Source organism: Dermochelys coriacea, chromosome 6, assembly GCF_009764565.3.
Source record: "Dermochelys coriacea isolate rDerCor1 chromosome 6, rDerCor1.pri.v4, whole genome shotgun sequence".
Lineage (NCBI taxonomy): Eukaryota > Metazoa > Chordata > Testudines > Dermochelyidae > Dermochelys > Dermochelys coriacea.
In genome coordinates, this window is record NC_050073.1 from 84,969,310 (window position 1) to 84,985,493 (window position 16,184).

The 16,184-nt window shown below is 42.8% G+C and overlaps 1 protein-coding gene across 1 annotated transcript in view; it reads right to left on the minus strand.

Annotated features, from left to right (window-relative positions):
- ENTPD5 (ectonucleoside triphosphate diphosphohydrolase 5 (inactive)) overlaps positions 1-16,184 on the minus strand; it is a 39,800-nt gene that overhangs the window by 5,077 nt on the left and 18,539 nt on the right. The window contains 10 exon segments of the mRNA XM_038406432.2: positions 1,257-1,372; positions 4,129-4,187; positions 4,709-4,847; positions 7,996-8,097; positions 8,512-8,573; positions 10,932-11,011; positions 12,318-12,406; positions 13,077-13,112; positions 15,087-15,162; positions 15,561-15,701. Of these exon segments, the coding sequence (XP_038262360.1) occupies positions 1,257-1,372; positions 4,129-4,187; positions 4,709-4,847; positions 7,996-8,097; positions 8,512-8,573; positions 10,932-11,011; positions 12,318-12,406; positions 13,077-13,112; positions 15,087-15,162; positions 15,561-15,701 (900 nt within the window).

Below are 16,184 nucleotides of genomic sequence, written 5' to 3' on the forward strand. Positions count from 1 at the left end.
ATCCTTTTCCCACAAATACCTCTGTGCCTTCTCCCATGCTGTTCCCTCTTCTTGGAACAGCCTCCTTGATCCTGTTCCCCATGCATCCTCTCCTCTTCCACATCCCTCTACAGCCACTTTTTCTTACATTTCTTCCACTTGAACCCTCCCTCCTACACCAACCTAAATAAAAACATGTCCACTATGAAACAAGCAGCCTCAACCCCTTATTAGAGGTAAATTTTGTTCTTAACTCGCTTATTGTCATCTCTCTCTCTCTCCAGCAAGACCTGTCATATCATCTGTACTGGAAAGTTTTGGGGGGCAGCAATTATTCTTTGCACAGTGCCACCCACACCTACAGCCCTATATACGAATGTCAGATAATAGCATCCAGGGTGCGGCTGAGAACTGGAAGGTAGGAAATTGGGAAGAGTTTGAATTCATGTGGCCAGAAGGAGAGAGAGAAGTAGCTGTTCAAAAAGAAGAAAGTCAGCTGGGCCTGCATGTCCAGTTTAGGTAGTGGAAGGAAGGTCAGGCGGGGCTCTGCAAATGGGCGTTTGTTCTGGGAGTTTGTAGAGTGGTAGAAGAGGGCTGGGAAACTGCAAGGTGTATTGCGCTACTTACGAGGGAAGAGCAGCTGCCAACAAGCGTCTCAGTGCAAATGACGAAGGGCATGTACAAGGCAGGCACAGCCACAGGAACTTAAGGGTCCAGAGCAGAGTAAAAGCCAAAAGCCTTTGGCTCACATGCACATCAAATACATTCCCTTCCCTATGTGACTAGCAGCACCCAAGTTAATTCAAAGTGGGAGAATTTCTCATATCTAATTTTATTTTCACCACTGATGCTGTCGCGTCCTCAGTTTCCGTATTGGAGTTGCACACACTGCAGAGGAAAGTTTTTGTTCATAACTATTTATACTGAATGCATTTTTTTTAAAATCAGGAAATTAGTTCTGTTAGATTTTGAAAACTTCTTGCATTATTATTTTAAACAATCTGAATTTTGGGTCAAGTTTGAGTTGAGAAGGTCACAAGGAAATGACAAATGTCTGGAAGTTTCTATTGCTTAATTCTAGGTCACCATAACCACCAGGACAGTGGCTATATTCAATCCCTTGCCAAAGCAGTGATTCTTTGAAATGCAGCCTGTCTCATCCCACCACTGTGTATGTAGAGGGAAGAGGTGAGATTCCATGAGCCAGAGTGTTAATACATCATCTTCTCTCAAGATACAGGAAAGATAGTGCTAGGTCCTTGCAATGCTTCTCTCACCTGTAAGAGTGTGTTATCCCCAAATCCAAAGCCTTCTTTTAGTAAGGCAGTGATGTAACTGAGATCCATACACAGGAAAGGGCTGGCGGAGGTGTACCTGTCCAAGTTATCACACACTGGAGGGGGGGAGAGAGAGAGAAAGGGGGCTTAAAAGGGTATTCATTAGTAGAACACTTGACTAAACAGCACATCTAATCAGAGCCCATGGCACAGGTGCTGAGCACAAACCGTTCGCTTCCAGGTACAGGGAATCCAAGTCTGCACAGCTGTGCCAGGGATTAGCACATTAGTATTTTATGTTCAAGGTACTTCTCTCGTTTTCTTTTGGACACCATTATGAATGCCTCTTAACACAGCAAGAGCATTCACGCAGCTCTAGTGAAAGCTGAGTCAGCTTTTGATGAACATTAAAGCTAGAAGTGAGCTCTTAGGTTACCTACTCTGTCATCAAAGGACATACCAACCCAAATCATTCCTTGTCTAGTTGTCTCACCTGGAATCCCTGCAATGACTTAGATTCCACCATCAACAGCTCATTTCTTAACTGAATTTTTCCCACGTGATTTTAGGTTGTTACTAAATGCGAGCCCAAAATGAGGCCTCGAGATTGAGCCTTACACCCTTTCCTTTTGGGTGATTCCTCACAGGTCCAATAACTGGGAGACAGTTACACTGCATCTGTAATGGGCGCAGTCACTTCTCTTAGCTGTAAGGATATTACAGACCACCAGCCAGGCCCACAGGTTATATATGAACCTAGCCAAGCAGACAACCACTGCTTGCTATAGCAGATGAAAACCACTGCTAACTCTGAGTTCAAATCCAAGGAACAGCCTTTTTCAGCCTAGGTACAGAATGCCACACCCAGTGATCAGCGGATGTAACAGGCCAATACATTGGCTGCATGTACACAAACAAAGTCTTAAAACACTTTTTATACCCAACGGGACTCCCTACTTTTATCAACACCCCCTCTTGTGATTTGTTATATAATAAATATTTGACTAAATATGAAATTCTGCATTACACACTATACTATAGAACATGTTTATCTATTTATTAACAGTAACAAACCTACTAATATTATTTGACAGAGATTTTCCTTGTTTATTTGGATTGCATTTGGCAGGTCACAATGACATCTTCTTGACTTGTACCCAAATCAGGGACATTCAGGGGCATTCCAAAAACTGAACAACAGGATATTTATAAGCCAGAAAGAAACCCCTTCCCAAAAGGGTTATTCAAAGGTCTTATTGATCACACCAAACTAGTCCAACAATTATATTGCTTATGTACTGCTAGCCAATATATGTTCCATTAAATATACTTAGGCCCTTACCATCTTACATGCAGTAAATTCACCGCATCTCTTTCACTTCCTTACAACTGGCCTCTTTATACAGTCTCATTTCCACCTTAAAAGCACCTTGGGGTGTTTATAAATCACCATAAAATTCAAAAATTCTCTTTGGACTGAAACTTGGTCACAAGGTCACAGCCCATGACTTTCCTTTTTAAAAAAAACAAATCCATATAAATGCTCAGGTTGTTTTGATAAAAGTTGTGAAGGTTTTCACCTGTACAACTCAGAAACGACACATTCACGACTGAAGACTTGCCATCCCTCCCTTCATATTGTGGACTTGGATATTTTAGGGTTAAAAAGTCACATGGTGGACAGAAAGGCTACTTACCACACAGCTGTAGTTCTTCAAGCTGGAGTTCCTGTATAGATGTATGCTCTGGGTCTGCATGCAAGTTTGGAACCTTCTAACCAACAGCTATAGCCTCAACACCATGTACAAGCCCCAGAATATAAAAGGGGCCATATGTGGCCCCTACTACCACTTAATTCCTTCTACTAATCAAGATTCTATGGCAAAGACTAAGAAGACTGGGAAGTGTGAATCCCATACAGACTATCATCTCACGGAGGTACTGTTCCGGGTAAGTACAGTTCTTCTTTTCTCAAGCAAGAATTGACTATGTGGTCCACCACTAAGGAGAATTGAGATGTAGTCGTAGCCCACTACAGAAGTGAGCAAGAGAAGCACAATGTGATTTGGGGAGGATTATGGATAATTATAGATGGATTAAAGTGGCAATCAGAGTCCATTTTAGTTAAAAATTCTGTGTGTGGCACAAAACACCTTACTCTATGGAACAACATACATGGGGATGATGAGCCAGCAGGTTGGATCTCACACTTTGGGCTAATGTCGCTATCAGGAACCACCATATTCAATGATGGATAGAGCAATGAAAACATGACAACTCAAACTGCGCTGCCATTAGCTTTGTAAACACCAAGTTTAAGTCTCAAATAGTGATTCATGAACAGATGGAAACATGAATCTGGCCCTTCAATATTTTTTCATATAGGATGTGAAAACTAGGATCCACTCATAGGAGGGTGAAAAGCAGAAGTGGCTTCCAGGTAAACTTTAACAGAATTAAAAGAGAGTCCAGGTTGTTTGAGAAATAACGAGTTCAAAAGTGATGGGATGCGGGATTAACAAGGGTCATCATTCTCAGACATGAAGTCCAGAAGTCCCTCTTGATTTTAGTACAGTAGATCCACTTCTTGCCACAATGATCCTTATGAATGAAACACATGCCCTGAACTGTAAGGCCAGTATGCTTTCAGTCTTCAAATTCCTCTTCAAGACTTGCTTCTACTGCAACTATTACAAGAAATGAGTAACTAATAATGGATACCTGACAGCGGCAGCAAGGGACAGATGGAGAGAGCAATTGGGCATAGCTGATTTGTATTTTTTAAATCAATCCCATATCCTGATGTGTATAATTATTGCACATATTGCCATTGTCTCCTTTTCCCATACCTCTCACGTTTCACAATATTTACCTTCTTTAGCTTTTCTTTCAAAATCTCTCACTTCTAGAGCTCCTCCTTTTTCATAATCTGAAAAGAAAGATGAGAAAGCACCATCAGAGGTCTTAAAAAGAAATCTCAAACAAAAGCTAGGATTCTGGAGCATAGCTGAGGCAAAGGGTAGATTCTGCAGCACAGAATATACAGAGCTGCAGGGGTAGAACACAAGAAAGTGAAAGTCGTTATCACAGAGTGCTGTATGCAGCATAGTTGTAGACATGTCAGTCTCAGGATTAGAGAGACAGATGGGTGAGGCAATACCTTTTTTGGACCAACTTCTATTGGAGACTGAGAGGAAGCTTTTGAGCCACACAGAGCTGCTCTTCAGGTCTGGGAAAGGTCCTCCAAGACAAACTGTGTTGGGGACTCAGCTCCATGTTTGTTCCCTGGGTGTGCTTCTTCCTATCCTCCATCAAAAACCACAGGGGGCCCATCTTCCCACAGCCTCTTCTCCCACCCCTCATGCCAGGTAACCTCAATGCCTCAGTTTCCCTCTCCTAGTTAATGAACCAGCACATCTCACACAAGAGCTCTCTATCACAAGCTGATTACTATCATGTCAGTGTCAACAGCTCGATCGTAATAATAGGAGAAGGCATAGAAGGAGCTTCTGCGAATCTCATCTGGCTTGTGCAATTTTCCTTGTACGACCTTCACCACTTCTGAATAGCAAGGCTCAAATCCTGTTTCCCCTGCCAGGGCAAACGCACACAAAAATAAATCCACAGAGTCAGATCAGGAGATAGAGGAACCAGTGACAATTTGATGGGAAAGCAAAAGAGAAAGCAGAGTCCAAAGGAGAAATAAGAAAGGGTGAGAGGGAAGGAGAGAGAGTGAAAGGTTTCAGAGTAGCAGCCATGTTAGTCTGTATTCGCAAAAAGAAAAGGAGTACTCGTGGCACCTTAGAGACTAACAAATCTATTAGAGCATAAGCTTTCGTGAGCTGTAGCTCACGAAAGCTTATACTCTAATAAATTTGTTAGTCTCTAAGGTGCCACGAGTACTCCTTTTCTTAGAGTGAAAGGGTGAAGTTTAGACATCCAAACCCAAGAGAAAGTTCTTTTCCATAATATCTCAGCAACTCTTAGAACACTATACTTAGAATTTCAGAAAATCTTTGACAAGGTCCCTCACCAAAGGCTCTTACTTAAAGTAAGCTGTCATGGGATAAGAGGGAAGGTCCTCTCATGGATCAGGAAATTGTTAAAAGATAGGAAACAGAGTAGGAATAAATCATCAGTTTTCAGAAGAGAGAAAGAGAGAGAAAGAAATAGTGGTGTCCCCCAGGGATCTGTACTGCGACCAGAACTATTCAATATATTCATAAAAGATTTGGGAAAAAAGAGATAAACAGTGAGGTGGCAAAATTTGCAGACAATTCAAAATTACTCAAGATATCTAAGTCCAAAGCAGACTGCGAAGAGTTACACAGGGGTCTCACAAAACTGGGCGACTGGACAACAATATGGCAGATGAAATTCAATGTTGATAAATGCAAAGTAATGCACACCGGAAAACATAATTCCAACTATACATACAAAATGATGGGGTCTAAGTTAGATGTTACCATTCGAGAGTGTGAGTGTGGATTCACTGTGGATACTTATCATAGAATATCAGGGCTGAAAGGGACCTCAGGAAGTCATCTAGTCCATCCCCCTGCTCAAAGCAGGACCAATCCCCAATTTTTTTTGCCCCAGATCCCTAAATGGCCCCCTCAAGGATTGAACTCACAACCCTAGGTATAGCAGGCCAATGCTCAAACCACTGAGCTATCCTTCCACCCTGAAAATATCTGCTCAATGTGTAGTGGCATTAGGAAAGGGTTAGATAATAAGACAGAAAATATGTAGAGGCATTATGATAAATCCATGATCACCCACATCTTGAATACGGCATGCAGATCTGGTTGCCCCATCTCAAAAAAGATCTACTGGAATTGGAAAAGGTACAGAGAAGGGAAGCAAAAATTATTAGGGACATGGAACAGCTTCCATATGAGGAGAGATTAAAAAGACTGGGACTGTTCATCTTAGAAAAGTGATGACTAAGAGGGGAATATGATAGAGGTCTACAAAATCTTGACTGCTGTGGAGAAAATGAATAGGAAAGTGTTATTTATTCCTTCACATAACACAGGAACTAGGGGTCACCAAATGAAATTAATAGGCAGCAGGTTTAAAACAAACCAAAGGAAGTATTTCTTCACACAATGCTCGGTCAACCGGTGGAACTCTTTGCCAGGGGATGTTGTGAAGGCCAAAACTATAACGGTTTAAAAAAGAACTAGATAAGTTCATGGAGGATAGGCCTATCAACGGCTATTAGCCAGGATGGGAAGGGATGCAACACCATGCTCTGAATGATCTTAGCTCTGTTTGCCAGAAGCTGAGAGTGGATGACAGGGGATGGATGGATCACTTGATGATTGCCTGTTCTGTTCATTCTCTCTGAAGCACCTGGCACTGGCCACTATTGGAAGACAGGATACTGGGCTATATGGACCATTGGTCTGACCCAGTATGGCCATTCTTATACGCGTTCTCTACTCCAGCATCATACTTGGACTCAGCCAGGACCCAGGCCCAACTGTGTCACCTGGTACTATTTACCTCACGTGTTTTTGCAGAACTATGTATGAATCCTTCAGAGTCTAGGCTGCACAGTGCACACACAGGGCTCCCACAGTGCAGGCAGAGTTCTCATTGTGATCCACTATAATCCCCAGATCCTTTTTCTGCAGGACCACTGCCTAACCAGTTATTCCCCATTTTGTAATTGTGCATTTGATTTTTCCTTCCTACGTTTGTACTTTGCACTTGTCTTTATTTAATTTCATCTCATTGATTTCAGACCAATTCTCCCATTCATCAAGGTCCTTTTGAATTCCAATCCTGTCCTCCAAAGTGCTTGCAACTCCTCCCAGTTTGGTGTCATCCTCAAATTTTATAAGCACACTCTCCACTCTATTATCCAAGTCATTAATGAAAATACTGAGTAGTATCCAACCCAGAACAGAACCATGTGGTACCCCATTAGATACGTCCTCCCAGTTCGATGATCCATCAATAATGATTCTGAGTACAGATTTTCAAGCAGTCATGCACTCACTTTATAGTACTTTCATCTAGACCACATTTCCCTAGTTTGCTTATAATCATCTCACGTGTGATGGTGTAAAAAGCTTTACTAAAATAAATCACATCTACTGCGTCCCCCTTATGCATTGGGCCAGTTACCCTGTCAAAGAAGAATATTAGATTGATTTAGCACAATTGGTTCTTGACAAATCCATGTTGGCTATTACTTATCTCCTATTATCCTCTAGGTGCTTATAAATTGATTATTTAATAATTTTTTTCTTGTATCTTTCCAGGTATTGATGTTAGGGTGACAGGTCTATAATTTCCCAGGTCCTTTTTTTCCGTTTTCAAAGATAGGTACAATGTTTGCCCTTCTTCAGCCTTCTAAGACCTCACCCATCCCATGAGCTCTCAAAATTAATCACTAATTTTACCTTAGTGGGACCAGTAGATCCAAAACTGCCTACCAGAGATATAAAGCATTTTGCAGTGAGAAATGGCAACTTCTATAGGGCCAGGTGCCCTGAGCCTGATCACTTCAGATTTTTCCTGTGCTGTATCAAGGGATTTCCATGTCAAGGGACTTGTGAATGGCTCTGTGACCATATCCCTGAGCACCGACTGACATCCTCACAAAGAACAGGGTCACAGAAACGGTGTTGACCAAAAACACCCTCTTCCTACGGTCTGAGGCTTATCCCACAAAAGGAAGGTACCCAAATCACCTTCTGCCAGAAACAAAACCTCCTTAATATACCTTCTCTGTTGCCACCATATTGATATCTCACTCCCCCAAAGTGCCACTCTGCCTCCAGTCGCTTCGGTAAACAAGAACTTCGGAACATCTGTTCATCCACTGCTGCAAGGAAGCCAGAGGAAAGTCAGAAAGGGCTGAGACCTCCTAATGCTTCCCCTCCCCCCAATCACTACTCCAGAGGAAGGAGAGAAAAGCCCAAGGTGCCTTACAGTTTGTCCATGGGGAAATTAAGATTTGGTTAAAAAGTTAAATGCTGCACAAAATGATTCTGAATTGGGGAATAGTCTCAACTCTGGAATACACTCCCTCCTTGGTCCTGTAAGCTGCAGCACAGCTGGGCCTCTCACCTGTTAGTGGGAAATAAATATTATTCTCCGTTTCTGGGCAGATCACTGCCTGGGAAATGGAGAAAAGGGTAAGATACAGGATGGGAAGCATGGGAAAGGGGCAGCTGGCACAAGATTAACTTCACCCACCTTTTTAAGTATCTAACATGGCTATTTCAACTGACTGTACCTTGCATTTCCAGGGCTCCAAGCGTTGCTAGTCTGGCGGCTTTCAGTCCAAAGCCCAAATAGCTGCAAAAAACCCAAAACAAAACATTGTAGTTTTCCCTGGCTCATCTGACATACCTCACACAGCCAGCCTAGATCTATGGCATGCACAAACCAGATTCTCTTTCTGTGCCTTCTACCCCACATCTCCCTCTACATCTTATTTAGTTTTCCTCTGCCAGGAGAAGAATTCCAAGTGCCAACGGACTAATGCAAAAACAAGGTGTTACAAAGCACACATATGAGGTGCAAATCTAAAACTAGGCAGGAAGCGCATAAAGAAGAATAGGAAGTTTTTGGGCAACTCAAAAATCTGGTGTGAATTTCTGAGATTTAAAATAAAAAGCATCAGGAGAAGACGGGACTTGCTGAACCAGAAGAATGGAGAAAAAGGAGCATTAACGCATGTACATCTCTACGAACAAATGCAATGAAAATGGGAAATAAGCAAGACGACCCCAGTCATACACAATGATGGAGATGATGATCTAACAGAAACTGGGCGACTTTAATCTATGATGTCCACAAGATATAATGTGATGACCAAGAGGGCAGTGGAGAAATACTTTGGGTAAAGATACAAGGAATGTAAAACAATAGAAAAAATGACCACAGGCAACTGATTCAGGCCAGAGAGAAAAAGACGGATTCCAGGACCAATTCTTGGGGCACTTGACACCACAGAACTCATTTCATCAGCTAAGATGACTAACCAAGTTTCTAATTGTGATAATGGCCTCTTGTGCACTAGGACGGGACTGAAATCACTAACTCATCACACTTGGCTGAGTTTTAAACTAACTGTAAATTACTCGGGAAAACTAAATGGACATCACTGTTGACCGCATAATAAACACCCCTGCTCAATGGCGGCAGTGGACAAAAAAAGCAAGCAAACTGCTTGGATACACAAAGTATAGGTTAAAAAATAATTCTTAAAATAATTTAATGTTGTTATATCATTCAGTGGTATGCCCTGACCTGGGCTTAGTTCGATTCACCGTAACTCAGAAAGGAAATAGCAATTTCAGAAGGGGTGACAAAAGTGCTAGAGGCCTGGGCACACTTTTATGCAAAGGAGAGATCGAGAAGACTGAGCTGTTTAATTTTGAGAGGAGTGGAATAAGAGAGGGACATGATACTGTGTAGCGAGGGGGCATGGACCCCAGCCATGACTGTAAGGGGCTGGGGGGGAAGGAAGCATTATTTACCTCCAGGTGGGCAGAGCTGGACCAGCCCTGCCTTCCCTGCCAGAAGCAGAAGAGCGGGACATGACGCTTAAAAGGTGGGCCCTGCAGCTCAGTTGGAGGGGAGTTGGCAAAGGAGATAGATGCATTCTGCCCACTGCTGAGCCCCACGCTTGAGGATGACCCCTGCAACGCCAAGGACCCAGGAGGACTGCTAGGTCAGCCAACTGATGGGAGAACAGAGGAGCTACTTGGACTGCCGCTGGCTGTGTAACCCCGGGAAGACAGAGGGCCCCATGAGACTGCAATGGGGTCATAGGAAGTAGCCCAGGGACACCAGACAATAGTCCGGTTGTATGGCCAGAATACTGGTCAGCGTGTTTAAGTGGGATCCCCACTGACCCAGTGCGGCATCCCTCCACCACTGTCAGGGCCCGGGGCTGGGACCTGGTAGAGAAAGGTAGGCCCGATCTCCCATCCCTTGGGGCTGCCCCACCCCTAGGATGGCCGCTTACCCACCTTAGGCCAAGAGGCTTGTGTTTATCTGCCCAAGCTAGGAGGCCAGGCGAAAAACTGCCTATTGCTCTGCCCTAGGGTCAGACCCCCTTTAAAACTGCTTGTTGCTCTGCCCTGCCTAAGGGCCAGAGCCTTATAGACAGCTTACTGCTTATTGCTTGGCCCTGCCCAGAAGCTCATAGACTACTGGGTTCAGAGCCCTGAAAGCACTAGTTCCCCCTTAAGATTTGTTGGGCAGCCAAGCGGTAGCGAGGGGGCCTGGCCCCCCACCGAGACTGATGGGGAGGGACCACCATGGACTCTTACATACTGATGCAAAATGTATAGCCTAAAGATGGGTGAGGTGCTCCTATTTACCCTCATAACAACAAAGCAAGAGGATAAAGCTGATCAAAGGATATTACTTTTACACAACGAGCTTCTCAGTGACTAATAAGCCAAGCCTTTCTGGAATTGGTGGCTTGGGATGCGAGAGGTCCTGTATCTCATTTCCAGTCCTTTGACAAGGTTGTGTCTTGATAGCTGAATTACACTTTCCAAAGTGGTTTTCAAGCAGATAATCTAGTCAGAAGATCAGCGCTCAACAACTCACTATGGGACAACATGGTACATCCTAGGCAGATCTCAGGCTGTGAAAGAACTGATTTTCCAGTGGAAGTGGCAGCTTCTTGCTCCTCACCTGTGCGTGTAGAGCTTGTAAGTGCTATTGAACATTTCAAATGAGGTGACAAAATCCACAGGGGTTTGCTCCAAGGTTTCCTAAAAATTAAGTAAACAGTACACCTTTCAGTCCCTATTACTCAATCAAAAACCCAAAAAATAAAAACAAAACAAAACCTAATGATAATATTATTGCTAATTTTCACATAGGCAGTGAGATAATTTACTGTACTCATCTAATGTGGCTACATGGAGCTATCCATCCTCCATGACAAATAACTCATAATTTTGGTATTGTGGTAGCACCCATAATGCTTCACCTATCCAGCCCTCAAAATTAGTATAGCCCATGCAGCCTTACTTCTGCCCCTTGTGAGGATGCATTATTATTTGTAAGAGTCATTAATTATATTACACAAAAAATCTAAATTAAAAGAACATTATCAAGGTTGCAAAGTCAAGCACTCAAAACAGAATGAGGAATGGGTTCTGTTGAAAAAATAATATGTGATCATAAAATTAAATTAAAGATGCACAAGGGGTCTAAATTCTGGCATTTTTTTAGCACTTGACTTCGCAACCTTAATAATCTTCTTTCAGTGTTGTTTTTGTGTGTGTAATTTCTTTGCTCTTAAAAAAGCCAACGGGGGAAAAAAGCCATAAATTGCAACATGTACCATCATACTGACATCCCCATGAGTCATCAGCAGGCTTGGAACCTGCAGATTCACCACACAGACCTCTGCCATTTCAGCTAATAGTGTAAATAATGGTAATAGTAAGTTGTCGTCCTCTGTCCCTAGAGGAGGATGAGACACACACTTTGCCAGTGAGTTTCACAGATATTTGCTGACAGTAAAGAAATGGTGAAACTCAGGGATTTTGGGTTCCATTGCAGGCTTTGAAGGAGTGTGCGCTCTGGTGGGCACAGACTCTCCTGCACATTCTCCCCACCTGTGATCCCGCCTCTCACAACCTGTTCCTGTCCCAGTACTTTCTCTTCACTGCTTAAGCAAAGGGACAGACTATTAGGAAAGATACACTAACACCACTCAGAATTTCTTCTAACATGCAAGAAACATCCCTGGGAACCTTTTCCTTTTGTAACACACAAAGTCTAACCCGTGTTAGCGAGGTCTTCCCAGCCTGGGCCTAGACAACACAAGCTGCTTTTCTTTGGTTTATATCCATTTTTCTTTTCTCCTTAAACAGGATATTTTGTTTACAAGCACCAGTCATTTGAATTTCATTGTCAATATTAAAGGGAACAAAAGCAGGCTGACCTTCACAGATGGCATGCAGGTGCCTGTGCTGAAAAAGTGAGTCCTCAGAGCATGTGGGTGCCTGGGCACCATTACCCATGGTTATGGCAACTCTAGCACACATGCTTGTGTCTACTTCTCACCTCAGACCGTGGCAGGAAAGTGATTTGGGTTGAGGCTCCTCCCAGGTCCAGTGTCCCAGCTGTCTGCTGGTTCTGGCCATACAGCTGCCCTACAGACAATATCATGATCAGAATAGCTGCTCTTAACTCAGAGACTGCCCATAAATCCTTAAGCCATCCTGTTATCAATGCATCACAGACCCGTACCAGGGCTGATTTGGCCTGAAGGATCCATAGCCAGATGAAGATTAGCTTCACATAATGTTGGAACATGCTGGGATGGTGTCAGGCAGAAACACGGGGAATGAAAGGATGACCCCCTTCCCCTAACTCATTACCACAAGGCTGGCAGACACAGGGCAGGGACTGAGGGCAGAGATGAGAGATCTTCCCTCCTGATTTCAACTTCAGTTCCATGGAGAAGAAGGGGGAGAAATCCCTCCACATCCAAAAATTGTATGTGGATAAAAATCCTCTCCCCATCTCTCCATAGGAGATAGAGCATAAATCCCCCAATCTGATTCTTGGCGAGTACAGAAGGGGAAGAGTTTAATACTTCCAGTTCTAACAAATTCTGAGAACTGATCCAGCCATTACCATTTTCCCTCAGCCAGGACAGAGGCTCTTTCTTCTAGTTTCTCCTGTTTTCTTCCCCCTCTCTGCTGCCATGGTGGAGAGGAAAGGGGAAGTAAGCCAGGCAAGGGGGGCTGGCACAGATAGGGTAGCCAACTCCAAATTCCTTCCAGTTCAAGCCTAACAATGAGTCAAGCAGTTAATTACCTGTCAGAAAGTTCACAGTGATCCAGGCTAAAACTCCTGCAAGGAAAAAAGAGGAACTGAAACTGCTTCTACCTCCTGCCCACTCACACACCCTCATACAATCTGTGAGTTAGTCATCGTTTGTATTAGATTATATGTGCTTTTCAGACAAACAAATAAGACAAGTTCCCTGCCCCAAACATCTCACAATCTAACTTACACCTATAACAAATGACATGTCATGTAAGATCAAAAGGAGGTGGGGAGAAGGCTTTTTGGAGCATCTAGTGCAGTGACAAGAATTGAGCTCTGTATCACAACGATACACAAACGGTCACTGAGATGAGATAACGTGTAAATTTACTTACAGTGTCAGCTGACTTTTGAGCATTTAAATTCCTAACCTTAAAACTGCATACACATTCTTTGTATTTTAATTTTGTCGTATTTACAGTTAGATATGAAAAAACATGGATCTGCTTAGTGAGACCCAGTAAAATATGAATAACTCCTCCTCTTCTGGTCTAGCCACTGAGCTTCATTTTGGCATTGGGTCTACATCAGCTGTGGGATTCCAGATGAAACAGATGCGGTTTGAGGATGGAACTTAGAAAATAAAAACCTATGAAGGCCATAGTAGGCTCTACTAGGCCCCACTAGTCCTTCTCCTGCAAATGCGGTACTGTTCCCTACAGTGCATTCTCAAGGGCTACATCCCATTACCCCTAATAATACACTATGAATAGCACTAATAATTTATGTCCTTCCTTCAGATATTTAGACTGATCATGCTCATTGTCTCTTACACCAGCATTGACTCTTTCAATCTTTCCTCATAAATAGGTCCTTTATTTTTTCTGCTCTCTTCAGAACTCCCCAAATTATTACTATATAGTGGTAATTAGTACTGGGCAAAATTTTTCAACTTTTGGGGGGGGGGGGGCAAAAAAATGCAGATTTGGGTTGACCGAAAGATTTCTCAAATTCATGTTGAATTTGCTGCATTGTTTTGGTCAAAATAAAAACTTCTAAAAAATTCTAAAAAAAAGATCAAAATGTTTCAACATTTTTTAAACAAAACCTTTTGATTGTTCAGTTTTAATTTTTTGGTTTGGAAATTTCCTTCAATTTTATTTGAAAAGGCTCAAAATGGAAATGAAACGTTTCAAATCATTCTCCCCGCCCCGACTTTTTGATACACTTACATTTTGAAAATGTTCATTTTCAGGTTGGCCCCAAACAATTTTTTTAAACTTTTTGGAATTGCCAGCAAACCAAAAAATCAGTTATTCACACAGTTCAAGTAGTACTGATGAGCTCAGTACAGAATGTAACCTTCCAGATGGGTCTCATCAGCACTGCTTAAAGAGGGATTTTTCACCTCCCTATTCTGTGATGCGAGACTTCTGTGAACCTACTCCATTTGTATAATGCCCTTTATTGCAGCTATATCATGTTGCAAACTCATGTATAATTTGCTACCCACTCTAGTCTATTTCAGCCATTCCTGGTTCTCTGGGTTTTGCTGCAACTCTGTGTTTCGGACTGTTTCTATGCTACTCTATTAGCTGCATTTCTTCAAGATGAATTTAATTATATTATTCGCCAAGCTTTCTAATATTGCTCAGGTTAATTAGTGCTGTTTTTATATCCTCATTACTGGTTTGCAGTGCTTCCAAAATTAGTATCATCTGCAAATTTCACTAACGAGTCTTTACCCCATCTTCTAGATCATTCATGAAGATATTTAATAAAACATGATGTCAAGTATCAGGAGGTAGCCGTGTTAGTCTGTATCCACAAAAACAACAAGGAGACTGGTGGCACTGTAAAGACTAATAGATTTATTTGGGCATGAGCTTCTGTGGGTAAAAAACCACTTCTTCAGATTTTAAACTCTTTGGTGCAGGGACGAACTCTGTTTCTGTTCATCCAATGCCAAACAGAAACGTTTCCTCTGGTAGGATCTCTACATTCTGGATCATATAGTGTCATCTACATAACTCTGGAACCCAACTTCCCAAGACCCACCTTCAGAAGATCCATCCATGATGCTAACACTGTTATTTGGAACCAGAAAGGGTGACTCCTCAAAGACCTCTCTCACCTGAGGAAAGGAGAGATGGTTAGATTCTCTAGGTCTGGGGCCTTGCTCTCCACTGGGGGTGCTGGACAAAGCTTCCCCTTTCTTCCCAAAACCAGTAGGAAGTAAAGCATGAATGTGTGGTGTTAGGCAAAGCTTTCTCCTCCTCCTCAGGGCACTAGGAAGGAAAGAAGGATGTGTACTAGGCCCCTCTCCATCCACCCTTTATGCCTCCCTTTAGGATAGGGGGGTGTAGGGCCACAGCAGGAGGGTTTTAAGGTCTGAGAGTTCTCATACACTCTTATGGAATTACAGCTGTTTTTCACAGTTGGAACTAAGTAATGGTAGAGAGCATGGAGAAGTGAGCTATGAAAGGTAGCGTAAGGAGGACCATACTATTGCACAGAGATCTCTCAGGTTACCTCTGAGAGCAGAGCCTGGGCTTTGGGCTCTGGAAGCAGCCTCAGTCCAGCTGTAGCTTTCAGGACCACTGGGGTCTCCTTCCAGCGACTACGTGGCACAGCTTTGGCCATTTTTAACAATCCTTTCACAGTTTCTGCACCCTAAAAATAAACAGAAGCTGGTTTTTTTTCCACACTATTCCCTTCAACGGGCAATCAGAAAAACAATCACTTTATAGCTCCCTCCTTCACCCTAGAACACTAGGCAAAATGCAACAGAGGGTGACACACTAAAGGACCAGCAGGGCACGTAGGTACCACAGTGATAGGCACTTAGGAAAGAGCGAGATCAGGAGGGCACATGCATCCTTAAGCATGGGAAAAAGAGACGTGTACAGAGCTTTTTTTTTTTTTTTTTTTTAAAAAGATGACAGAAAATGCAGTTTCTTTGCTCATGAAATTCTAAGCTTTGTATTTGGGGAGGGGAGTCTGATATCTCACAAACCTGGAAGTCATGCTGTATAAATCAGCTAGTTTCTCTGGTACTATTACTGACTGAAGAGGCAAGGGGAAGGGAGCAAAGAGAGTCTCTGTAGATTTCAATACAGTGACATTGTCATGTTCTAGGGTGCAATCCAGACCAAT